At 40.6% G+C, this 26,143-nt stretch overlaps 1 protein-coding gene across 4 annotated transcripts in view; it reads left to right on the top strand.

The window, feature by feature from the left end:
* The window catches only part of vti1a (vesicle transport through interaction with t-SNAREs 1A), a 145,712-nt gene that overhangs the window by 84,168 nt on the left and 35,401 nt on the right, over nucleotides 1-26,143 (top strand). For 2 of the 4 annotated variants that reach the window (XM_066664581.1, XM_066664580.1), the window contains 2 exons: nucleotides 4,402-4,472; nucleotides 9,364-9,425. In XM_066664581.1, the coding sequence (XP_066520678.1) occupies nucleotides 4,402-4,472; nucleotides 9,364-9,425 (133 nt within the window). Of the gene's footprint in view, nucleotides 1-4,401; nucleotides 4,473-9,363; nucleotides 9,437-26,143 lie in introns of all 4 variants that reach the window. The other 2 variants (XM_066664583.1, XM_066664582.1) reach the window with 1 other exon arrangement.

The raw sequence follows: 26,143 nt of genomic DNA, 5'->3' as shown, positions 1-26,143 counted from the left end.
CCTCAGTCGTGGTATTACAGAGAAACTGTTGTGGCTGCAACAGTAAATGGTGTTAAATCGGCTCGTTTCCAAAAAATAAAAGATCTCTGAAAACATATTGCCGCATTTATTTGTCAGTTAGCTAAGTTTTAATAGTGCCAAAAAAGCTATTATATATGTCACCTATATATTACCAGCCCATAACAAATTACTGTCTATTTATCATGGAGTTTAATTAATTATAATAATAACAACAACAACAATATAATATTATGACCTTATGACAGAGTTTAAAAAAGCGCTTTGCAAATGAATTTATTACAGTGAGATAAAACAAAATAGATAAAATGTTTTAAATGAAAAAATTTGAATAAAACACAGAGTGAACTAAAACAAGCTAGAATACTACAAATAAAGTAGATTGAGATACAGCAAGCAATGTAGCTTTAATTCTTTTCTTATATTGTTATTTTAAACAAGTTAGTGTTAATCTTCCTTAATTAATCTTTAATCTTGCAGAATTAATTGGTTCATAACCATAATCCCAATAAAAGCTTTCACTCACATGATTGTGAACAGTTGCTGTTAAAGTTTGCTTGACCCTGAGAGAGGGGACCTTGACTCTTTCTCTCTCGTTCCACCTCTACGTATATCAGGCACAGCCCAGCGATAGCACAAAAAGTGTTAATCTGAAGTAGTAATTGTTAAGTTCCGAAAGCCTTTGTGAAATATCACACCATCGTTGCACTCTGCTCCACTGCTTCTTTCCTTAGAGGTGTTTATTTATCTGTCTGTGTTTATTCTGGTGCAGTCACTGGTTCTGTTGCTGTGTATTTCCCTCATTTCCAGGAGTTATTTAGATTGTGACTTGTCCCCTTAATCCAGCAGCCTCATCCATCATCTGTGGTAGCGTCTGAACGGGACGGTCCCTTTCCTTCATGTTTGAAAGAATGCAGCATTGTTTCCAGCCATGAGGGTCATGCTCATTTGTTTTAAGGCTCTCTCTCTCTCTCTCTCTCTCTCTCTCTCTCTCTCTCTCACAGACAGAGACTGATAGCGGTGCTTAATTTTTCTTTACAGAAGATTTCCGCTGCTCTGATGCGGCTGTTTGTCTGCGCCTTGTTGGCTGGCTGCTGTTATGATGGTTATTAATATTGCTCCTCACTTTTTTAATCTGCCCTATCGGTCACACATCTGTCTGACTGCTCTATCTAATCTGGGTATCCTTCAATCTGTCTCCGTTCTGATTAGAAATTAATGAAGGTGGAGAAACATTTGCTTGTGTGGCTATGGGCTCTAAATTCGACAGCGTGTTTGCCCCCTTTGTCTTTTATGCTTTCTTTCTTCTCTCACACACACACACGCTCTCTCTCTCTCTCTCTCTCTCTCTCTCTCTCTCTCTCTCTCTCTCTCTCTCCCTCCCTCTCTCTCTCTCTCTAAACTGTGAGGGGAAACTGTGAGGGATTGCTGAGCTGCCAGATGCAGCCCATTTCTCGGTGTTCCCTGAACAGGCGCACAGCATGCCGGCTCTTTGAATGCTGCACCTGTGTAATGTAATCCAGCCATGAGTGCGTTGTTTACTCACGATTGTTTGGTGCATTTGAAAGGCTCGCTTTGATCCATGCAAAGATTCTTCACTTCTGTTTTTTTCCTCCTCCCATCCAAACCGCTAATGTGGTGTCTACTTGTAGCAGGAGTGTTTTTGGTCGATGAGGAGGAGGAGGACAGAGGGGGATTTTTTCTTTTTTTTTTTGTTGTTTTTTTGTTTATTGTTTTCTGTGACCCATGGGACGCGCGCATGACAGTGACCATTGACGAGCTTGTCATATGCCTTGTTGTGGATGTTCTCTAAGTGTGCGTAAATGGGTTTAGATTGGTGACAGATGAGCAGCATTTAGAAGGAAGCTGTTTCCTGAATATTGCATGCACTGATTAGGCTCAGACACACGATGCATGCTGGGACATGTTGGAAGTTTAAACGTGCAGTGTTGGTGAGCAGTAAGTCTTAAGTTTTCAGTGTAGTTTTAGTTGGAGATCCCCAGGCGTATTGGCTCAGGGTTCTAATTAGGCTCCCTCCACTGCCCTTGAAGCACATCACAGCTAGAACTTTCACTTACCAGCTCCAGCACATGAAACAGATGTTAACAAGTAGAAATACAACATCTGCCTGGCAATCCCAGTTGAGTTTCACTGACAGAATGCCTTTGGTTAAGATGTGAATGTGAGTGGTAGGAAATTGATGGTGTGCTGAGGCCTCTGTGCCCAGCAGAAGAAGCAAGACTATAGTCTTTGTGCCAAGTTTTCCTCAAAGCTTATATGTCTTGGCTATAGTCAATTCCCAGCATAGTGCAAAGGAAAACCACTGATCTGGGAGGCTAAAATATGCAACATTATACAGAGCGCCTGCCAAAGCAGGATAGTTAGTTTGAATCATGAATGCATGGTTTATTGGCAGCTCATTGGTATTGTTGTCTGATAAATTGAAAAATGAAATTATTATGGTCCAATATTGAAATCACAGCTTATAATTACAGGTAGCAATTTACTGGCCTTTTCTGCAGGGTATTTTCATTGATGCTCGTACAGTAGAGGTGGCCATTTTCCTGTTTTTGAGCATGGTGCGAAGATATTCAAACTCCCTGCCCCTTTCTGAATTATGAAGGGGTGTGGGTGAAATATGAGATTACTAAAAATAAAAATGAAATCTGATGTAGTAACATTGTTTAAACAGAAAACTGTAAAAAGTAATGTCACATGAAAAATGTACCATCATGAAATCTCAGCTGCTTTTTTATTAGGTATTGTTAGCCAGTTATATTAGCCTGATATATTTTATTATACATACACACTGCAGTAGTTTTAGCGAAGGTGGGCCTAAAAAATTGTCATGGTGGCCTCTGGAGGAAAAATATGAATAGATCTGGCATAGTGGATAACATCTGAAAGATTACAGGTTTGATGTTCCATCTGCACAGAAACACCATTGGCTATACAAAATGCTGTGAATGTTGCATTTGCCATTGTTGTTATTTTCTTGCTAAAGGACGTTAGAACATTTTGAGTGTAAATACACTTCAAAATTAGAATGTCTGATAAATGTATAAAAGTTTTTAGCTACTTTTTAATCTAAAAAGGTGCACGGACAGAGCAAATCCCACTCACGGGTTAACTATGTAACAGAAGTACAAGCAAATCTGATAATCTCAACCCAAATCACCACAACAGTTACAATAGCATAAACAGCAAAATGTGAAAAGCATGTTGTAACAACATAAAATCAAGAAAAGCAAAGAAAAAAGAAACCTAAAAAACAAAGATTATGTGGTGGTTTCCCAGACAGGAATTAAGTCTATATCCTCCTTTCAATGGAAAATCGCAGTTCAAAATGCTGTGTTGTCCAGAACTATGTCTAACCCCTGTCTGGGAAAACAACCCTATGTGTAGTTAAACTCTGAAAGCATATTGCAGATTTATGAATGTGAATTTCCACTTTTTTTGGTGCTTAGGACCTGTAATAAGAGTACTCACAATCATGCCTGTACAAAATGTGTAAACATTTATATTGATTTTGATTTTGATGATCAATTATCTGATCTGGATATTTCATATTGGTGAGAGCCCTGTTTGTTCCTATTGTTGACTAAGCATTTGAAACAGCCCTACCAGCCTTTTCAGTGACTTCATTAAAAGAGGGAGTAAGGTCCTTGTTCCAATTCTCTGTAGTGACATTAATTGTACTCAATGTTATGGTTGAGACCGCTCAGTAAACTGAATATGAACATTTACATTTACATTTATGCATTTGGCAGACGCTTTTATCCAAAGCGACTTACAAAAGAGGATCTAACATTCGGACTACAGCACAAATTATACAAAATACCTTACATTAAGTGCAATATGCCAGGAAGTAATACGTGCATTAAAGAAAGACATTCAGTGCAAAAGATACTCTCGGAAGAGCTGGGTTTTCAAGGATTTCTTGAATGCGGAGAGGGTTTCTGTTGCTCTGATAGTGCTTGGAAGCTCGTTCGCGTGGTACCAGAGATGAGAATAGCCTCGACTGACCTGTACGGGGGGTTGGCCGTGTTAGTTGGCGCTCCTTTGAGGAACGGAGAGGGCGGGCGCTAACGTATGGTTTTAAGAGTCTATCAAGGTAGATGGGAGCAGAACCAGTGAATACTCTGAAGGCCATCACTAGTGATTTAAATTTGATGTGAGCATCTAAGGGTAGCCAATGCAGCTCAACTAATAGGGGCGTGACATGTGCTCTTTTAGGCTGGTTGAAGGGTCATATGTACAGTGAAGGGTCATATGTACAGTGGTCTCAGGGACAATGCCATTAGCCCACAGCAAGAACAACTTTTTACACAGAGGCTCCCATTCTCTCTGTGCTCACTGCCTTCTTACTGTTGTGTCTTACAGAGCAAATAGGGCAGGAGATCCTATCCAACCTGCACAGTGACCGTGAGAAGATCCAGCGATCCAGAGACCGGGTGAGATTGTACACACACACACACATACACATACACACACACTTTTGCTTCAGCATGTCATTTCAACTGTAAACAAACCAAAACGAGTCTGGGAATTGCATGTGATTGCTAGCAGTTGGCACAATCAGGAGCTAACTTGTTAGGACATGAAGGACTGCAGATCACTCACTCACTAAAAGGCCTGGAGTGCTCTCATGTGCAGGCAGTTATCACCAGTTCATGCCCTAACCAAGATCTCAGCCTCTCTTTCACCCTCTGTCTGAATTACCACAGCCATGGCACTGGACGCATTGATTAAATGCACAGTACAGATAAAAGGACACATTTGATAGGGAGCATACCGCCAATAAGAAGCCTTTGTAGTTAGCCTGTCCTATGCAGTGAAGTCATGCATGATGTAAGACTGTCTAAATGGTCATAGAAACACCAAGCAGTCTTCATACACACCATGAATAACGGTTTGTTCTTGCATATTTCACTCAAAGCCATTCAGTCTGTTGATATATGCTAATTATGTGTTTATGTGAATGTGTTTGATACGACTTAGAATATGAGAAGAAAAAAATGCAAGCAGCATTTACGAAGGAACCTTGGAAGTCTCTGAAGATTTCATTAAAAAATTTAAAACTAAGTTTTCCAGAAAGGAAGGTCATTTTATAAAAGCCTATTCACACAGAGTACAATTTTTTTTTTTTTGCATGGAAAAAAACAGGATGCGCTTTTTAACGTAGTGGAACCTTCACACCAAGTCCAGTGCATTTTTGTCTCAAAACACTGAAATCGTGGGAGGAAGCTGGAAGAGGAAGAAATTGATTCATTGAGTAGGAGTGATAATGAATTTACCATTTTACTTTAAGCACTGCAACTAAACGACACACACTGAATCCACCCCAGTCTACAGAACAACACAGAGAGTTCAGCAGTGTTTCTGAAGGTCAGTGGGGAAGTTTAAGGCCCTGCTTCTGTTTGCTGCTTCTCATTAAAAAGCATTATATTTTCTTCAACAGCCACATTTTAGCAGTCAGCGTGTTGATGTTTTTTTTTTTTTTAAGTTTTTGTGTTCTGCTATGAACAAGACGAGCTATTCAACCTCCGTCTTCCTGTTCATTTGTTTGGTTTAATGGGGCTCTGATTAGTCGGTCTGATTTTAAGTCATCCATAAAATGAAGAAAATAGAGCAGGTTCTGATTCAAAATCTGACGCAGCTTCGCAGTCCATCAGACTTGGTGTGAAAGACAATGTAAATATACATGTGTTTGTTTTCAAAACTCGACGTGCATTTTTTTTTTCCTCTGTAAAAATGGAACTCTATGTAAATAGGCCTTAAAGGCACAGTTCACGGTTGTAAAACACACTTTTTATAAAATGCAGAATATGTTGGTGATGACGGAGACGGTCTAAACTGGTCTAATGTGTTTACGAAGCCACAGTGCCTTTAAATGAATGAAATAACAAACTGCCAAAGTCTGGTATACTAGTTATTCTCCCTCTATCTCTACTCATGGCATAGACATCTAGAGCTGTTTTACACAACAGAGAGAAATCCAGACATTGAAAAATCATAAATCAAAATGAGGATGACTCTACTCCTGCACCATATGGGGTTAATATTGACTTAATTTTGCTGTTTCAGATGACTTCAGATGGAAATGTCTGCAAACTTGGAAGACAGCTAACTACATTACCGAAAGTGCTATAAAACTAAACTACTCAAGTTACAAATGATTTCAAATTCATTATCTGTAACCGCTTATCCAGTTCAGGGTTGCGGTGGGTGCGGGGGGGGCCTTCACAGGGCAACACAAACACTCACACCTACGGACACTTTTTTGAGTCACCAATTCACCTACCAATGTGTGTTTTTGGACCGTGGGAGGAAACCGGAGCCCCCGGAGGAAACCCCCGCAGACACTGAGAGAACACACCAGGTCCCTGGAGCTGTGTGACTGCGACACTACCTGCTGCACCACTGTGTCGCACTGTGGCAATTCAAACACTGAATAAAAACTTCATTCACATAAAACAACAATTGTTATTCTCCCTTAAATACACTGTCCCAGCTTAAAAGAAGTGGAGCATAGGGCTGTGTTTCACAACAATATTAGATGTTACTTTTAATGCATCAAATTGCAATAAAGTTGTGAATTAATTGCAATGTGGAATTTTATCTATATTGTACTGCACAAGTGCATACGCAGACATGCACATTCACTTGGTTATTATCCACATGTGCCGGGTTTAGAGAGGTGTCTTCATTCCTCTGAAAATAGTGCATTGGGACATGCTAACAGGCTGACATTTAAACTGCAGTAGGCTGTAAATCAGTATCTGTGTCTGAGAAATGCTCACTGCTCAGATTTGGCATGGAGCTAAGTTAAGCTGTGGCTTGCACCATAATAATCTCCAGGAGCACCAGGGCACTTTCAGAGTCTTCTGCCATTCCTCAGAATATCTACCAGCGCCAATGTCAGCCAATTCTGCCGCCTCCAATCCTTTCCTGGGACTTTGTTGCTCTTCTTCATTCTCACTCTCTATGTCTCAATTTTTCTTATTTGCCATTTTTTCTCATTTTTCCCCTCCTCCTTCACATTTTCACACTTTTCCTTGCCCTTGTTCTTTCCATTTGGGAGTATTGTGTCCCCCCCTCCCCACCCCCAGGTAGAGTGAGCTCAGTCAGGGGCCTTTCTGATGGCTCCTTATGAAGGATGCTTAAAGATCACAACATGGCAGTTGGGCTGCCAGCCCATTTCAAAGGAAATAAAACATTTCCTTTCAAAGGTCTGCTGTCTGTGGAGAATAGCCCTCCTTCCCTGGAGCCTCCACTGGCCTCTCACACTTTAAAGGCATTTTGCTGGGCAAAAAAGGCGAGAGGAGGGAAAAAAGAAAAGAAAAACATGATGTGAAGACATTGGATGTAAAGGGCTGTAAACTGCTCTTTGCATAAGAGACAGGAGATCAGAGAGATTTTGGAGAATCTCTTAACTACCTGCTGACGCTTTCACACACATGCACACACCAAAACAGGCCCAGGAGATCTTTCATGGTTTTAAAATATATAGATATTCTTAGAGACCACCTAACTGTCTCCTTTCTGTAGGTTTTGATTTTAATGGATGCTGTATTAATTTTTCTGGGTTTAGGGTAGCTTTCATTTCTCTCCTTTACACTGACTATGGGATAAATACAGAGAAGTCCTTGCTGCACTTACAGCACCCAAGCTTGCACAGAATATTTAAAGAGCTTCTATTCAGCATTTGTCTTTTATTAATGTTTTCCCCTGATGTCTGCTAATTAATATTCACATGAGTTAAAAGCTTAGAATTAATAGGTTTTATTTATTTATTTATTTATTTATTATTGGGTTTAAGACATAATTACCCAAATGCTATCAATGACCTCTTTATAACCTTAACATGAATAGATGGAGCTAAACTGCTTAAAAGATGAACATACATTGTGCAGAAATCAGAAGCCCTTTATTTATTTCTAGTTAGAACTTCCACTCAATACATTCAGTCAAATACTTTTGGTGATGATAGATGCAATGTATATATATATATTGGATTTTATGGCCTCTTTTTTTTTAGGGACATAGCACAAACACAGGAATAAGGCATAAGGCAGTGGTGCAGACATGTGTGGGTGTGGTAGAAATGATGCTATTTTCATGGCCAGTAGCAGAGGCTCTAATCCAACGTGTACGGGCAAAATTACATAAATAGTTAGGGTCACTCTGAATTCATGATCAATAGGTGTGCGTGTGTGTTTGTGACCCAGCAGTATCCCGTCAGATCAATCAGATTTTAAACTCCTGGTCCACGACTCCAGCCACATTTTCACAGGCACATTTATTTCTGTCCCCCAAATTAAGGAATGTGCCCTACAAAATTGGTAAAATATGGTGTTAGGCAGCGGAAACACCCCTGTGTAGCCACAAAATTAGAGCCCTCAAGTTTTTCTGCTTTTTTCTTCCCATTCATAAATTTACTTGTATTTAATGGCTTTTTTCGCAAGGTAGTATGTGACTATTTCCCAGGATATAGGCTCTTTAACTATTACATACTGTGTGATACTGCTAAACAGTTTAATTGCCAGATTTTTGTGTCTTTTATTTCTGAACAGATTCACCATGTTTTTTCAGAACAAGCACAATAATGAGAGAGAGAGAGAGAGAGAGAGAGAGAGAGCGCCAGAGTTAGAGAATGTGTTTTGGGAAAAGCCAGGGGAACTCTCGTGGGATGGATCCATCGTTGAGAGAGACATCAGGCGGCTCTTAGGCTGCTGCTGGTGCCAGAACCCAAACCCGCCCAAAACCACATCTGTCCCTAAGCCTGGCCACCAACACACACACACACACACACACACACACACATGCACACACAGTGCAGCCTGGTTGCCAGAGAGCAACACTGAGGGAGAGAGAGGCACCCTGCTGAGCACTAGGGGAGAAAAGGCCTTTAGCAGGGAGGGCCTCCTGCAGCATATATGTGACTACAACCAGAATTCACTGGCATCTCTTCCAGAGCAGCGTCAGCATTCTTAAATACACACGCATACACACTCATACTCATGTCTCAAGAGAAATGGCTGTCGCACTCCCATCTCCCTCAGAGAGTTACATAAAGTACTGAGAGAATATAAAAAAACATCTTTTGACAGCGAGCAAGGAAACAGAAAATGAAAAAGAATTCAAACCCGGATATAAGAAAGATGCTTCAGCATCTATTAATATGCCAAGCACAAGTTATAATCAGCCTTTTGTGTTTTCACCTAGGAGCTGTAATTTTTATACTTTCCAAACATGTTCCTTCTGTCTTTCTGCCTTTCTACTCAACCCATGCATGTGATTACCATGTGATTACAATGTTTTCTTTTTTCTTTCTCTTTCTAGCTGAGGGAGACGGATGCTAACCTGGGCAAAAGCTCACGTATCCTGACGGGCATGCTGAGAAGGTAAGAGGAAGGTAGGGACCCTGTTTCTACTGCTCCACTGTGGATGCATGGACTCTACTAGTCACATACCAACTAGTTCATGAACACACCACACACATACACTCACTCTTATTTCAGGTGAAACTGTGTGTTAAAATTCTGTTCAAAAAACAGTGTCAACAGTCAAAGAAATCAATCTCTGAGTACAGTGACTTTTTTTTAAATATTTGTCCATAACCTGGAATATTCTAGTGTGTCTCTATTTAATATCTATATACTACATTAGTACAATGGCTGATTGCCCTGGTAATTTACCAGTAATTGGAACAGAAAATCTGTTGATTAGAAATGCACCAAGGATGCACTGGGGAGGTGTTTTACCATCTGCACATTTACCTTTTATAAAGTAGGTTCATCAGCATCCTTCAAAACCAGACCAGTTTTTCAGTACATGGAACATCTGGTTCCAGTGTTCTTGTAAAATTACAGATCTAAGGACCTTCTCACCTGGTTTGCTGGTAGTTTTTATTCATTCATTCATTTCATTCATTATCTGTAAGCGCTTATCAAGTTAAGGGTCGTCGTGGGTCCAGAGCCTACCTGGAATCATTGGGCGCAAGGCAGGAATACACCCTGGAGGGGGCGCCAGTCCTTCACAGGGCAACACACACACTCACACCTACGGACACTTTTGAGTCGCCAATCCACCTACCAAGGTGTGTTTTTTGGACCATGGGAGGAAACCGGAGCACCCGGAGGAAACCCACGCGGACACAGGGAGAACACACCAAACTCCTCACTGACAGTCACCAGGAGTGGGACTCGAACCCACAACCTCCAGGTCTAAGAATTAGGATGTAAAATAGATTTGTTGAATGTGCCCCCTATGCTTCAGAAGGTGAATAAATGACCAATGATGTTTTGTATGTTTCAGTTTAATGCTAAGAGTTTTGAAAGATGCAAGCATAATTATTATATGACATGTTAGACACAGTTGTAATCTATGGAAGCCCTGGAAAAATCCTGTAAGCAGTTTTCTTGAAGAGCGGGAATCCTGTGAGTCAGCAGCGTTTCCCTTCAGTGCAATACACTGAAATTTTAGAAGATGGGAATAAGAGGGGAAAAGCCTACATTATTCCTTCAAAATCCCATTTTGTTTGCTTAAAAAGACTGCTCAAACTTCACATTCCCAGGCTTAAAAAATTTCAGATAATCAGGAGTGTACAAGTGTCCTTCTTTATCTTTTTTTCACTTATGCACTCAGACATGGATAGATGCTACTTTTCCTATAGCATGCTCTCTCTCTCTCTCTCTCTCTCTCTCTCTCTCTCTCTCTCTCTCTGCTCACACACACAAACGCACGCACGCTTGCACACACAAGCACACTCACACAGAATTTACTTTAACGTCTGTCACATCTCCATTTTATAAAGTGCCTTTGCGCCTCTCCCTGAACCGTGACGACAAGGTTTTGTTTCTTTTTTTCTTTTTTGATTAAGAGTAATATGTAAATGACACCAGCTAAATTTAAAACCCAGGGCCAGGAAGGAAGTGCCAATTGAAATAGATGCTTCAGTGGCTGTAGACAATCAGGATGGGGTAGAGAGAGAGAAAGAGAGAGGTTGTCGGGGACGTAGACTGTAACCAATATTTCTGCATATGTCTCCATTTTGTCAAGTCTCATTAGAGGGGCCGTGGCTGCCTGGTGTCACAGGAGCTGTCCAGAAATCATTCATCATCCCCCCCGCCCACCCAACACCCGACTGCATCCACCCACACCCCCCCCCACACACAACCCCCGCAACCCACCACCACCCCTCCGCTGCCTCCATCGCCGTCCCGCCGCTAAGTAAATAACACGCACTTATTTCAATATTATCATATTAATGTTAAAGTTCAGCTGTCACCTAATGGGAAGACTTAATCAGACGTAGCATTTAAGAAATGTAGTGGGTGCAGAGCGCCTGCCGACTCGGGCCCAGCTCAAATCAGGATTTATGAGCTTTTTCACCACCCGCCTGTGAGCCCGTGCCTTTCTGCCTTTCTGCATGACGGCCCTGCGCTCCTCTTTTCCTGTCCCGGCCTAGCTGAGAAACCCCCCCACCCCCTTAACTCTGTGTTCTCTTGAAAGCAAGCAAATAAAGCCCATCTACTGCATTAAACTCACATGGCATCACAAAGTCTTTTTAGATACAAAGAGGAATCAGAAATTGTATTTTTTTTTTCTTTTTTTTTTGTCTCCTCTTTTCACTACAGCTACCCTCTGTCCTCACATGTACTTTTTTGTACACGCCTCCTCAGTGTCTGGATGTGTAGGATTTTACTTGTTTGTTTCTTTGTTTTTGTATTTTCCATCATTGTATTTTTCTGACCAGAAAAGCATAAATCTGTGCTGTTTGTACTGTTTTTCTGTTGTGTAAACACTACAGAGACTACATTTTCCTTTATTTAATTTGCAGTCAAGTCAGCCAGAATTCCTAGTAAGTTCTGGGTTTTGAACACACGATCCTCTGGATGCTAGCTCGCGTTTATTTATTCCGTTTTATGGATTGATGAGTCTACATTTGTTTTTAAGATTAGTTGGGCTGGAAGCAGAAAATGCATTAAATGAAATGATTTATTAATTTAATTCAACTTTATTGTCATTATAAACGTTTGTACCGTGTAATGAAACAAATAAATGAAGGTTGTGAAAATAAGAAGCTAGCAAATCCAGCTCTAGCATTACAAATGACACTTTTTCCACTGCATTGTACCTACTCTACAGGGCTGTACCCAGCTCTACTCACTTTGGGGTCCATGGTACCTGGTTGGTTTTTCATTAGCACAGTTCCCACCAAAATGTAACCTGAGATGTAGCAAAACACTGCCTCAAACGGAAACCGCAGGCTTTGGAAACCATAACAACTGAGGGGGTAACGTTACGCATTGTTTACTCATTGTGTATTCACATGTTGTTTTTGTGTTTTTGAACTGAACACGAACCTACGCACCAGCTACAAACAGATCAGTACCATGTTTTCATTCCTTGCTCTCGCTGAAGTCTTTTGTCTGCCACCACTACAAGGAGCGTTTGTCCCTGTTCAAAAGACCATGGCATAATTTTACAAGCTGCCGTTGTGAGTCAGAAACATATGCAATCAGTACTGTAGCTTAGAAATTATACAAAAGTGTACTTGGAGTTGAATGTTTGCATTTCATTGTGATTGACAAGTCTCTCTGGCGATTCAGTGCTCTACAAAGTTTACATGTGTTGATGTGTTGTTTAGTCCCTACTTGGAACCACAAGTGAGTAGGTATTAAAAATGTACCACTTTCTAGTACCAGAAACCAAATTTGCCAAAAAAGTTCTGTACTGTTCTGTTCTCTGTACTGTTCTCTGTACTTGGGAAAACAACAAAGAGGGTTGGATTTCAAATGCATTTCTAATAAAAGCTAGCAAAAAATTAGCAAGTGGGCCTTTAGTTTGTGTTGGTTGTATGCTATAGATATAACACTTAGGATGTAGGTTGGTAAGACCTGTACAGTATACACACACACACACACACACTCACTCACTCACTCACTCACTCACTGACACACTTGGGTTTGTGTTTGTCATGATGAGTTGAGAGAGGCACTGCTGTGTGCTGAGGATGGAGCATTAATGTGCTGGGATAAATATTGTTATAAGATGGAGCCAAAGAGGGTCTCCCATCTCCACTTGTTTACATCAGCGGAGAGCCATGTGTGGATGAGCCACACACCGACCCGCACACCATGCTTTTTATAGCATACTAAAGAGCCATTAGTGAGCCACATGCATGCACGAGTTCCTCCAGGGGTTAAAGGTAGTTAAGAGGTTGCGGCATGTGTTGTGTACAATGGCATTTGCCTGTTGTCTTTCCCTGTCTCATAGGATCAGAATCCTCTGTTTAGGACACTGCACTATCAAACGTCAAATGTGTATCCCAGAAGGCTCTGAGGTTTAATAGTGACACAACCCAAATACTTTGCCACTAATAACGTGGCCCCCAATCAAAGTCATTCCTACCAGCAGGGGGAAAAAAAACAGAGCTCCTCTTTTGCTCTTCTTCCTTTTCCCCCCTTCTCTCTGCCACACTTCCGACCACACTGCCGGCTATATTGGGCTATGGAAGACACCCCCCTGCTCACTGTAAATTATTCATTTGAGCATCAGAACTCCTGAGGGTTTTAATTATATTGTCATGGTCATAGTCATCTCATTAACTTTTAATGCTAATGCCTGCTTAAAGAAATCATAATATCATTAAAGAATAATCATATCAATTAAAACATTTGCCTTGATGGTTGATTGTTTAATGCCCACGTGTTTGATTCAATCAAGGCCTCAAAAGCAGTCAGGGAGCATAGAGGAGGCAGTGCTGCTTATGTGACTCGTTCAGGACCAAGTAATTGATGACTTTACAGAGTGAGGAGGTGAAATACACTGTGGACCCAGATGAAGCCTTGGATTAAATTACATTACATTGGACTAAATACCACAGCCGGTAGGGATTCTCCAAGGACAATTATTATGCTGTAGTTTCATTCTTGTCTAAAAAAAATCGTGTGGGCAAATTTGAAAGCTTTATTTTAAGGTGGCATCTGTTGACATGTGGATAACTCATTTAATATAGGACAGTTATTTTCCAACATCCATGTTTGACACAAATATTGAGGTCAGTGAAGAATCATTCCCCTGAATCATTTAAGAGAATTTTGTGAATTTGGAGAATGTTGTAAAGTTTTAAAGAACCTTCATGTAATGTTTATGTTCTAGACCATTTCAGAGGTCCTTTTGTCTGGGAATTGATATTAATGGCCAAACGAGAGCTTTGGGTAGCCTGTCATATATTTATAGTGTATCATGAAAGGAGCAATAGATTAGATTTGGTATATTTACTCCTGGGCTCTCCTTACAGTTCATGGTGTAATTCACTTTTACAGCACAGTTCTGAAATCAAGGGGCAGATGATGCTAGAATGTGTTGGTTTCATACCCTTCTCTAAAATGAACATAATACAGTTTCTGCAGTGTTGAGCCTGACATAGCAACGACAGAGGCTCTGTTCTCCCTATTAGTAAGGGTAAATCTACTATCTAATGTCCCTTTAAATCCATTACACTCAGTGTAAAGCTTTATAAACTCTGTAAAGTTTCATAAAATCAGGTTTCAGACAGCAGTCCAAGTGTGGTCCCTATCATTAGGATGTTAGAAGCTCCATCCCCAGTGGAGCCTCCACCATAAGAGGCCATTAGTTGTTCTAGAGCCCCCTGTTGTCTTCACTCTTTCTGGGTTGGTAGGAAGGCCCAATCATTTCTCTTCTTAGAGTGATGGGACAGATCTGGGTAGTTTGTGGTCTCCTCTGGCACATTAACCTGTTCAGGGAAGGTATATTAGCATCAGTTCAGGTTGTGGTAATATCTCTTGGAGGAAACAAGTATTAATGAGTAATAATTGTGTAGATAATATGGCCTTTAAAAAACTTATGTTGTTAAATGCAAAAAGAGAGCACTTAATGTAGAAGCAGCCTGACAAAACTACTGAGTAGATATGGTTGTAATTTGACTGTAATAAACATGCTTGTTTTTTAGATTTATCTAATAAATTATGTTATATGAAGGTGATATAAGTCATGTATGTGACTCGCTACAGGCAAGTCAACAGCTGGTAAGATGAGTTGATGAGATGAATATAATTTTATTTGGATAACTACACCTGTCGTTAACATGATTATATTATTGAGCCTGATGTATCTCTAGAACTCTTGTCACCACACGGATATTCTACCTGTCCTTTTTCTCCTCGTATGCTTTCATCTGTAAAATTTGAGAGATGTAGAAAATGGCAGCAGTGTTGGGTATGTGTCCAAGCCGATGGTCGAGAGAGAGAGGAGGGAGCAGTGGCAGTAAGAGTGGGCTCAGTGCCCAGCACACTCAGGCGCTGCTCTGACCGGCGGGGGATCCGTCCAAGCCAGACCAGCCTGATACCGCATGCAGGTGGTCGAGTCCGTCGCCAGCCAGATCAAAAAGTCAAACCCCTGGGTGGACCTCCCTTTGAAATGGGAATGGGGCAGAGATATCAGACAGAAAACATAAGCAAGCCCCACACCGCAAAAGAGCTCCATATTCATGCTCTGGCTTACAGCAGCCAGGCCACAGTCTTCAGAGAAAGCTCACAGTTGAACTGGACACTGATTAAGAGATCAGCCCCTGTGTGAGTCTAGCTGTGTGTCTCGATGTATATCTGTGTGTGTGTGTGTGTGTGTGTGTGTGTGTGTGTGTGTGTGTGGAGCTGCCTCAGTACCTGGCCATTGTGATTTCACCAGCCCAGGCTGGACGCATGTTTTTTCAGAGTACTTTTCAAAAGTTGTATTTTAAAGATATTTTTAGACAGTAATGGCATATGTACATTTAAATATTTTAAACAAGGCACACAATGCTATATCAAGACGTTTGGGAAGATATCAATGGACAAAAGGAGAGTATTAATTGATATATCATTTACGGTAATGTTTGAGAAAATCTGCCTTGGGATACGACCTCCACTTTTGAAGTTCAAGGAATTCGTAATAATATTTTACTTTTATTTACAGTAATTATGTGCTAACTTTACAGTTCTTGGAGTACTTTTAGAGTTGGTTGTATTCAACATTCTGACCAGCCTTATTCGGCTAACTTTCTGCTAGTTTTCTGAAGCTTTGACGTTGCACAGTCAAAGAAACATTGTATAGTTGTATCCGCTAACAGATGTGCGTACAACTGTACAACTGTGTTCTGTGTTATTGTGCCACATTCTCACAGTAAAAGTTGGATTGCCCCAATTTTAATTGGATTTGGTCCAATGCTAAAGTTAACATTACATAAAGTTTAAAAAGAAAAAAGCTTTGCCTTAAATTTATTTTACTGTTCAGTACTAGTGATTGCTGTTGTCTTTGCAAATATTTTTGTGACATCTTCATAGGACCATCACCAATGAAACTAAGACTTAACAGCACCAGCAATACTGAGGGTCACCCATTCCATCAGTGCTGTGGTCATGTGAGTGATGTTACTGATCAGCGTGATGCTGCTGTCAGTCTCACTGTCACACTGCTCTGTTCTGAATTCCCTCACCTTTTATTTAGTGAATGTTGTGAGCTGGGCTGTGATACCATAGCCGGTTGGGTAGTGGTGATGGTGGTGGTGGTGCTTGTGGATGGGGGGTTTAGAGGAGATGGGCCTGTTTGAAAACTTGAGTGTGGCTGTGTTCTCATGTTTGCCAGTCCCATTAAACAGACATTTGCAAACAATGTCAGGAGGAAGGAGATCAAAGAGCGCACCCCAGAAAAGCGTGGGCTGTGGGGGAGCTCTGATGTCCTGAAGTCTCCAAATTTAGACTTCCACACTATTGGCTCGCACTCTCTCTCCCAGCCTGGAATATTAACTATCTGATATGTAGGTCATATAATTAATGGGATTCAGGAGCAGCAATGGGCTTTGCGTGGGGATGCAAATAGAGGGAGTCTTGGGGGCCCTCTTGAAGTCTTGTTGTGAAGTCGAACAAAAAGATTTGATATTATTTTTAATTGGAGCTGAAAGATATAACAAATTATAGTTCAGCGTGTGTTTTTTCTCCCTCCACTCTTTCTCTCTTTTTATTCTTTTATTTATTCGGTTTCTCCCTCTTTCTGAGAAGCGAGGGGGAAAAGCCTCGTTAACATGCTGGAGCCAAGGGAGCGAGGAGTCTGGCTGGGTGGAGAAGTGACGGGGGTAAGACTTTGCGTCTCCCACGCGAGCACACATACTTGCGGATAGACACACATACATGCATTTATTTATTTATTTTTTTTTACATCTGTACTGTATGATATTGCAGTGTTATGTACAGGTCCATTAGAACGTCAGCGATTAATAGTGACATACACAGCTTTTCTGAAAAAAACTTAATGTTCAGTTTAATACCCTGTAGTTTTAATGTTGTATTATGTGTAATGTATAATGCTAACATTTGTATTTGAAACCAAAAATGTCTATATAAATAAAAGGCAACTCACTGTGTTTTGTCCATTTACACACACACACACACACACACACACACACACACACGCACACACACGTATATATGTTCAGACTTAAAAAGAGCATTTAAAGCATTCCATAATAAATTTGTAACATTTGATTTCTGAGCAGAATGCTCTTCAGTTTATCTAAGGATTATTTACATAGTTACTAACTTAATAAAATTAGATTATATAGTACATCCAGTATCTCTCAGCACAGAAAAATGCAAATGTTAGGAGAAATTATTCTCTTTTTGAATTTGATCTAAAGCATAGGCCCTATTCTCTTTTTAGGCTTTGAGCACTATTTCTCTCACTTTACCCTCATAAGTTAACCGAGGTCAAATTTTTGGAATGGACTGGAGCTGTTGTTTTTCTGTTTGTTTACATGAATAGGGAGATGACGTCAGGGAGTTGTGTTCTTCAGCCTCACTGAACTTGTAGAATCGAGGGGTCCAGCAAGCCAGAGAGCAGAGTTTGGATCTGTTTCCATTGGCGACTGTCTCCTGGGCTCCAGGCCCCTCCCAGTGGATGTCCCTTTCCCAGCATTCCTCTGATCTCGCCTGTAAGCGGCTGTGGGGAGCTCCATGTTCTACATTTGTACGCTCCCCCCCTCTTGGTTTCTACATTTATTCAGCATGGCTGATAGCCTTTTGACATTGAGTTCCTCTGAGGCTCCGTGTCGCATGTTCCTTTGCTCTTTGTGACCTTTTTATGAGCTTTAAAATACATATTCTTGGCAGAATATTCAGAGCAACATGATTCACGGTACAGTAGCTTTTTCCGTAGCCTATGTACAACAGGTCTTCCCAGTGACCGATTAGTTTATTGCTGTGTTCTGATACATGTAATGTGATGCAAGTTCATCAAGAGGCTTACAGAAGAACAACAATCCAGCATCTCTGAAAGTTTCCTCTCTGAAATTCTTGATATGTTTTGAACAAATCATAAGCAGCTGCTTGTAGTCATACTAAAATTTTAAAATAATGAGAGAAACTGTGACTTTGAACAACCTTGCAAGGCCTGGTAGACCATCAAAATGGTCATGGTCAGACAACTAGTTTTTAAAGGAACTAAGATTTCATATTTTTGCTCCTGGGCTCTCCCTACAGTTACAAAGTGTAATTCACTTTAACAGCAGTGTCCTGAAACCAGGGGGTTGGTTCCTACCCTCCTTCAAATATTACATAGTACAGTTTCTGCAGTGCTGAGCCTGGAGTAGCGACTCCCTGTTAAAAGTCAGTGAAGCATCACAGTCTTGAAGCTGTAATTTCAAGATGAAAACTCTACTTAGTATTCCTTTAAAGCTTTCATCTTTGGGAAATCCAAGCTCAAGATCTTGAATCTTCAGGTGCTTTTCCGCAGGTGCTTTTCATTGTTTCTGAAACTGCCCTATTCACTATATAGTGCACTTTTTTGGGGGTTATCACTATTTTTAGTAATGTTCAAAAACATAGTGGTCAATTTTAAGTGCACTCAAGCAATCCTACCATGCACTGCACAAGGTCGTGTGCAACCCATGTAACACTATCTGACACTAATGGATAGCAGATACCCATAATGCACTGCACTGTTTGGTAAAAACTCATATGAGTTAGTATCTGAAATTGTTCACTAGCCTAAATTCATTTCACTATATTAGTGCACTGTATAGATAGTAATATAGGGAATAGTGAGACATTTCACACCATGAGTTAGTCAGTCCTTCCATTGTGAGAAGATATCTCAACATTCTGGTTCTGAGAGTATGTCAAGGAGCCATTAATCAGAAAAGTAAACAGACAAATAAGATAAACATTGTAAATCAGGCAAAGAAACTACTGGTCTTCTTAGAATAATGGATTGGCCCTTTCAGAGCTCAGACCTCAGCATTATTGAACATGTGTGGGATTACTTTTATCGTAGATATGTCTTTGGAGGCGTGGAACAATATCCTGCACATTTGTATGAGTAACTAAAAGCACAAAATACTGCAAACTGTGATATTGCGTTTAGTTGTTGGCATCTGCACGTCTATGTAATAATTGGTTAAATGTTTCCTGCTTATTTTTCTGATGCTGAAATGTCAACAACTTTTATTTAGTGGTTGTTTTGACTGGAAATTAAATAAACGAAGGCTCGTCTTATACTTAAGCATAGTCCTGCGTGAGCAGGTGCGTCTCCAGTTTCTCATACGCTCTGAAGCCTGCACAGGCTTTTCACACTCTGAAGTGTTTGGTGCTCTTTTGGAATGCAGCGCCTCAGGTTTATTTTAGACAGCAGAGATGCAGAGCGTCTAGTGTGTCACAACATTTCATTCAGACTGTCTGGAGCTGACTAACACCAATCGGCTGCATCCAAACAAGTCTGTGCACTCCTGACCTCCGACCTTTGCCAGAACATCCATTTCTGCTTATTAGGCCCCTCTATAGTTACATGATTGTGTGTGAAAGTGCTTTACTTAACATTTTGTGGTTCATATTTAGCATTTAGTTAGCTACTGGACCACACAGGTGTTTTCAGCAGCTTGTGAATTGTTCCAATGGTAGTCAGTCAGATATTAGGTAATCAGACTGGATGGCCCCATAGTGTGTGTATATTAGATTGTCTATATGTGTATGTGAGATCTGTACAATTTTATGAGTTTCTGAGGTGTGTGTGTGTATGTGTGTGTGGCAGGCTGCTGGGCTGTTGACAGGCCTCTGGATGAGCCCCTGTGGCACACACGCCTCAGCCTCATTACCTGCTGCTGAGAGCCACACAGATAATGGTGACACCTAAACCGTGTGTGTCTTTCCCACTCCTATTAGTGTGTGCTGAGCGCCCGCTTTGGAGAAAGGCTTACACACACACACACAGACGCACACCCAAGCACGCACACAAACAAGCCTGTGCTTCAGAGGAAGCCAGCTCCTGACAGGGGAAAAGTGCTGTGCTTGTAGATTAGGAATGCACTGGTCTGAAGGGAAAAGGCGAAACTCTACACTGCTATATCTTTCCCGGGCTCCATTATGATTAGTAATATTTATGCTACTACCTCCATTTCACTTCTCCTTAGAGAAAAGTTGTATGATTAAAATGGCTGGACTTTCCTCAAATCAGGTTGCTCAGCCACATATTGTCAAGCATTGAAATTCCAGTTTGTAAAGCTGTACTGCTTTCAATACAACTGTGAAAAATATTGGGGGGGAAATGCAGTATATCAATGTTTAAATTATCATTGATGTGAGTTTATGTGTCTTCAGAGAGTTTTTTCTTTCTTTTTCTTTTTGTGGTTCTTCACAGAAACCAACGGTCACTGATGTTTTGTGAAGTCACAGGACAATTCTAGGTGTTCTGACCTTTGGGTTTTGTCTTGTTAGAGAATTAGCACAGCCTATCAAGTTTAATCAGTTTATAATCACAGATCAAGCGAAATATAAAGATGACTTACATTAGGGGTTTGATATCGCATGAAAACATGAGCTTATTTATTTGGTGGTTGTTGTTGTTTTTTGTAACTTTTTTAACACATAAAATATGAATTACAGTCTTGACCTCTAAGTCAAACTTTATAAAACATTATTACCCCCCTTTTCTAGTTTGTTGCCTTTGCCAGTTGATGCAACTTATTTTTTTTTTCCTTTTCCTAAGAGAAAAGATCAAGTGTTCTGTTGGTCTTTGTCTCTATCTTGTCTCTCTCACTTTTTCCAGTGTTTTAACTCAGCGGGGTCACTGTGCGTGTGACATTGAGGTGGTGGTGCAGTCGTCCTCGCCTGCTCTGTCCCGGTGAAGGTGCTTCTCGACAGGACGTTAGCGGCGCTGCTTTAAGATCACTGGCTGCCTCCTTCTTGAAGTGGCTGCTGTGTCACTCCAAGGGCAGTATGGTGTTTGATCTGAAGTCGGGCAGCTGTCGCCACACAGAGCCCTGTGATTCACCAGCAGGAGGAAAGCGAGAGGGAGAGAGAAAGAGAAACATACACCTTGAAAAAAAAAAAAGGGAAAAAAAACTTCCTCCTAACTTTTGATTGACAGCTGAGAAGGATCTCGTCATGACGAGTGTGGATGTGGTCCTCTATAGTGTCTCCGGCTTTTACGGCAGTGGAGCAAACAGAGTCTGAGCAGATCCATGACCTAAATCAATTCCTGGAGATGAGTGTAGCTTGTACACACACAAACATAGATGGAAATAGAGAAATATGGTGATAGCATTCCCTGACTGGTGTAGCAAAGCTAAAAAAAAAAAAAAAAGAAAAACTGATCAGTGGAAGTCAGTAGTGGGTGATACCTTTGTCTGAATTGAAAGTCAAACTGGCAACAAATAATTCCAGCAAACTGAAAAGAGAATCTGCAGAGAGCGTGCTTAAAGGGTCCAGGTATGCAGACAGGACAATTCTCTTATTCTCTGAAATTGTTTGTTCAATTTACAGGTGAAATCCTGTTCCCCTTGCATACTTTTTTTTTTATTATAAATACCCATAAAAGTAGAAAGCTGTTGAAAGCTCTGTATGTGTGCGTGTGTCTTTGTGTGCTGTATGATAACTCATTCAGAGCAGGCCTATTCAGACTGGGGTGAGCTCGGGCATCCGTCAAGACGGGAAATAATGAGGCAGCGGCATGGAGCATCTCTCCCTTCGCCTGGCCCCTCTCTCTCTCTCTCTCTCGCTCTCGCTCTCTCTCTCGCTCTTTCTCACTCTGTGCCCCCCTCTCCTTCCACACCATTAACAAGACATTTAAATAGATAATAGGAACTTCTTCTGGAAATTTTGAAGCAATTAGAACCCAGCACACTGTTCTTCCCTGGCTGTCAGTAATTTCAGTGTGCCATTGTGTGCCGCTTGGCCTGGGCTGCGTGGCACTGTGCGGCTGCCTGTGGAATGCACAGCCATCACAGGCCTGCATCTGGAGAAAGGGGGAAAGAAAGAGAGAGAGCGGCTATTCTTTTCCTATTAATGCTACCAAGGCCTGCCAGTCTGCCATCCCTCCGCTCCCGCCCTACAGTGTTGTTGTGTTTTGTGTGATGCTGCATCGTCCTGCATTCTCTCGTTCAGTCCTAGGCTCTTGTGTGCACTTTGGAAGATGTAGTGAGTAACTCCATTGTTCACAGTCTTGCTTTCAGTATATCGAAATGTAATATTTTGCTGTGTCCTGGTTTGATACCTCTGGAGAATGCAAGGCTCTATGTAATATATCTGGAATACCATGCATAATGAAGTTGCGAGCACAAATATGTACATGAAGCTCAGTGTACTGTTATAAAATAAGGCCATGAGTTGCAGTTGACAGCACTGGTTATAGTTGCTGCCATATTTACTGCCTATTCATTGCTCAAACACGCACTTTAAATGGTTTTATTTCAACACGTTTAGTCCTGGTTTAGATGTTGAAATTAAAGAATTATTAGTATGGATCCTTAACCCATAACTTAGCTCTGTTCGTCTGTGGTGTGGCCCACTGGCATAGCAGGTAGTGTCGCTGTCGCACAGTTCCAGAGTCCTAGGGTTGTGGGTTCGAGCCCCACTTCAGGTGACTGTCTATGAGGATTTTGGTGTGTTCTCCCTGTGTCCATGTGGGTTTCCTCCGGGTGCTCTGGTTTCCTCCCACAGTTCAAAAACACATATTGGTAGGTGGATTGGCGACTCAAAAGTGTCTATAGTTGTGAGTGAATGTGTGAGTGTGTGTCATCCTGTGAAGGACTAGCGCCCCTCCACAGTGTGTTCTCGCCTTGCGCTTAGTTATTCCAGGTAGGCTATGTGCCCACAACGAACCTGAAATGGACAAGCGGTTACAGACAAATGAACGAATGAATGATCGTCTGTGTCAGTCAGTACAGAGGAGCTTGGGTTACATCCCAAACTTCATACTGCGTACTGTCGTCATCGTGCACATTACAAAAAATTATTCTTTTTGACATACAAGGCACTACACAAGCGGTTATTTCATGACCTACACTGACACTACGGAGGGGAGTACGGATTTTTATTCAGCCTCAGCTTTGCTGTTGCATGATCATCTCACATTTTCAGACAAGGAGATGAGCCACAACAGAGAAAGAGTTTATGCAGACATTTGCAATAAATCATTATCCTCCAAGAATTTGTTACACTCTCTGACTGAAATGAGACAATTACTGAAGCTTGTATATGATCTATGCATGAGTCTAACGTGCATATATAACACGCATGTATAACAGTTTTCTATTAGATCCTATGATGAAAATGCTCATCTGGCTAACAGGATAAAAGTGTGTCAAAGTTTTTACTATGCGTTTGTGTCCACATCAAGGCACTCCTTGCGTTGTGCATTTTCCCATATGTGCATTCGGTCCTGAGTATGTACCAGGCCTGATGTACTTTGAAAAGTGCAGAATTTTAGACTGGTTTGATCATTAGGCTCAGTCTACTTACTGCTGTTGAAGTCTCATGGATCTGATCTCACAGGGCTGTACTTGTACAAGCCTGAAATATTTACAAGAGATGAAAACAGTTTTTGTATTTTATTTTTTCATCCTTTCACTCTGCAGATCATTGTTAGTTCTCTTCTTTAGAGTCTCTTCACAAAACTAAAGAAATTGTGTGCATGTGTGTTGTGCATGCGTATATGTATTCTGTGTGTTTTTTGTGTGTGTTTGACATGCCAAATCTCTTGTACTGTCAGTGGAATGAAAGACCCCCTTTATCACAACAGAAGGACAATGAAAGCTAGAAAAGAAGCTGGAAAAGTAGAGAGTTGAGCAGCGTGGTACCGAGGGGCCAGGGCTATTCTCATTTAGGGCTGGGGGTGCTGTGGACGTGGTTTTCAAGGAGCTCTATTAAATGACTTCTTGGATGAAGCAGATAACCTTGGGAGTTGTGAACAAACAGTGCCAGTGTTTTGGACTGTGGAGTAGCCAGGGCATTCACAAAGCTTCTGCCACTCACCCATTCTCTCCCATGCTGAGCTGCAAGGTTTTCACACTGAACCTCCAGAGAGAGAAGGGCCGAACGTTCCAGCAGGTTTTAGTCGGCCTTCAGATAGATGAACCCCTACGATTCTTCAAACATGTCTTCTGTTTTAGGGAAGTACTGCCAAAAAGTATAGTTGAAAACAAACCGAGCTAAATTGGAATTAGTTAAAGGACCCACTAATTAAGAACTTTACAGGATGTTTGCAGTGTCTGCCATTGTTTTTAATGATGGAAGATGAACATCTTGCAAGCTTTTTCCATTTGGTCATTGCACTCATTTCATATGTAGCAAAAAGTAGACACAAAGCACATTGATCAGATTTTGAGGGTTTACAAAAGAGAAGTGTCTTTGTGGTGCCACTATGGAGAATTAAAAAGAGAGATTAACATATGTTTGTTATGTATTGTCATGTAACGTTTAAAAATGTATTAAACAGGTTGTACGATGCCTAATTTTTATGATGGCTATTCAGCAAGATTCATTTACAATATATTGAATAGTGTAGTATTTAAATGTTTTCCCATGGTTATTTTCAAACATTAATCCTCAAGAAAATTTGAAGTGTTACTTTTCCTCTCTGTATTCCTGCTTAAGAATACCTTATAACCTATATTATTTTGTTTGTAAATCAGTCTCTACACCGCACTCTCAAGCATAATTCTGTACCGTATATTATTTATTAAATTGATATTTTTGTTTCAATTTATGCAGTTAAAAAAATCCTACAAATCCCTTTAAGGAAAAAAATTTTTTTTAGAAATATGTTTTCCCAACTTAAGAACTGTTTTGAATCATATAAAAACAATCAAATTGAGTCAAATCACAGTATAGTTGTGACTGAAAATCAGTTGCACTGTGGCGGGTTAGTATTGTGTCACATCCAGTTTATGGGGAACTGAATCTGTCACCTCTTTCTTTTGACAGTAAATCATTGTGAACACTCTTTGACCTTTTTTGGCACGGTCAACACTGTTTCTGAAGGTGATAAATGTCCTGTTAGAGTGACACAATCACAGTAGGTCTAGCCCCCTTTACCTTAGCAGAGGTACAAAAGCGAATGGTGTTGTGTAGTTGTTAATTGCTAGTGTCATGACTAAGACTTTAATTACTTGAATACTGTTTTTTATGTTTTTTCCATATTTATCAGCTGTAGGGTTTTTTTTATATTCTTTGCATGGTAAATATTGTTGCTGTCCAATTATAAACATCTCCCAATGCAGTAACTTTACAGGAGGAGGAAAAACTACCTTCTTAACTTTCAGTGGAATTCAGTGTAAAAATATTTAATGAAGCATTTCTGTTGGTTCGTTTATCATGAAATTATCACTTGATATGAAGGACAGCTGCAGGAAAAAAAACAACAAAACTGGAGATACATGTTTTTAACTGGACAGCGACGATATAGTAACAAAAATGTTTTATTCATTTTTTTGTTGTCTAAAATAAAGAAGTATGTTGAACACTAGAATAGTCTTAACTATGACATAAAACTTGAAGTGTGTCAGTGTTAAAATCCTCTAGTATTTGAGCATCCAGGCATATTGCTATTCTACATTAGTGATAAATAATTATCATATTGGCCTCCCACTTGTCCTGGTAATAAATTCATAGCTCTGTAACTAAGGCTTACTGACTAAGTGCTGTATTGTAACTTTAGTAGAGAATGGAGCAGATAAGTCAAGGCATGTGTGAGAGTCCAGAACAGGTGAAATCTATTCTCTCCTTTTCTCTCTAGCAGAACTGCACAGCTGTTCCTCTCCCTCTCCCTCTCTCTTTCTCTCTCCCTCTCT

This window comes from Hoplias malabaricus, chromosome 3 (assembly GCF_029633855.1).
Source record: "Hoplias malabaricus isolate fHopMal1 chromosome 3, fHopMal1.hap1, whole genome shotgun sequence".
Lineage (NCBI taxonomy): Eukaryota > Metazoa > Chordata > Actinopteri > Characiformes > Erythrinidae > Hoplias > Hoplias malabaricus.
Note: the sequence above shows the minus strand (reverse complement) of the source record. Positions and strands in the feature narration are given on the sequence as shown.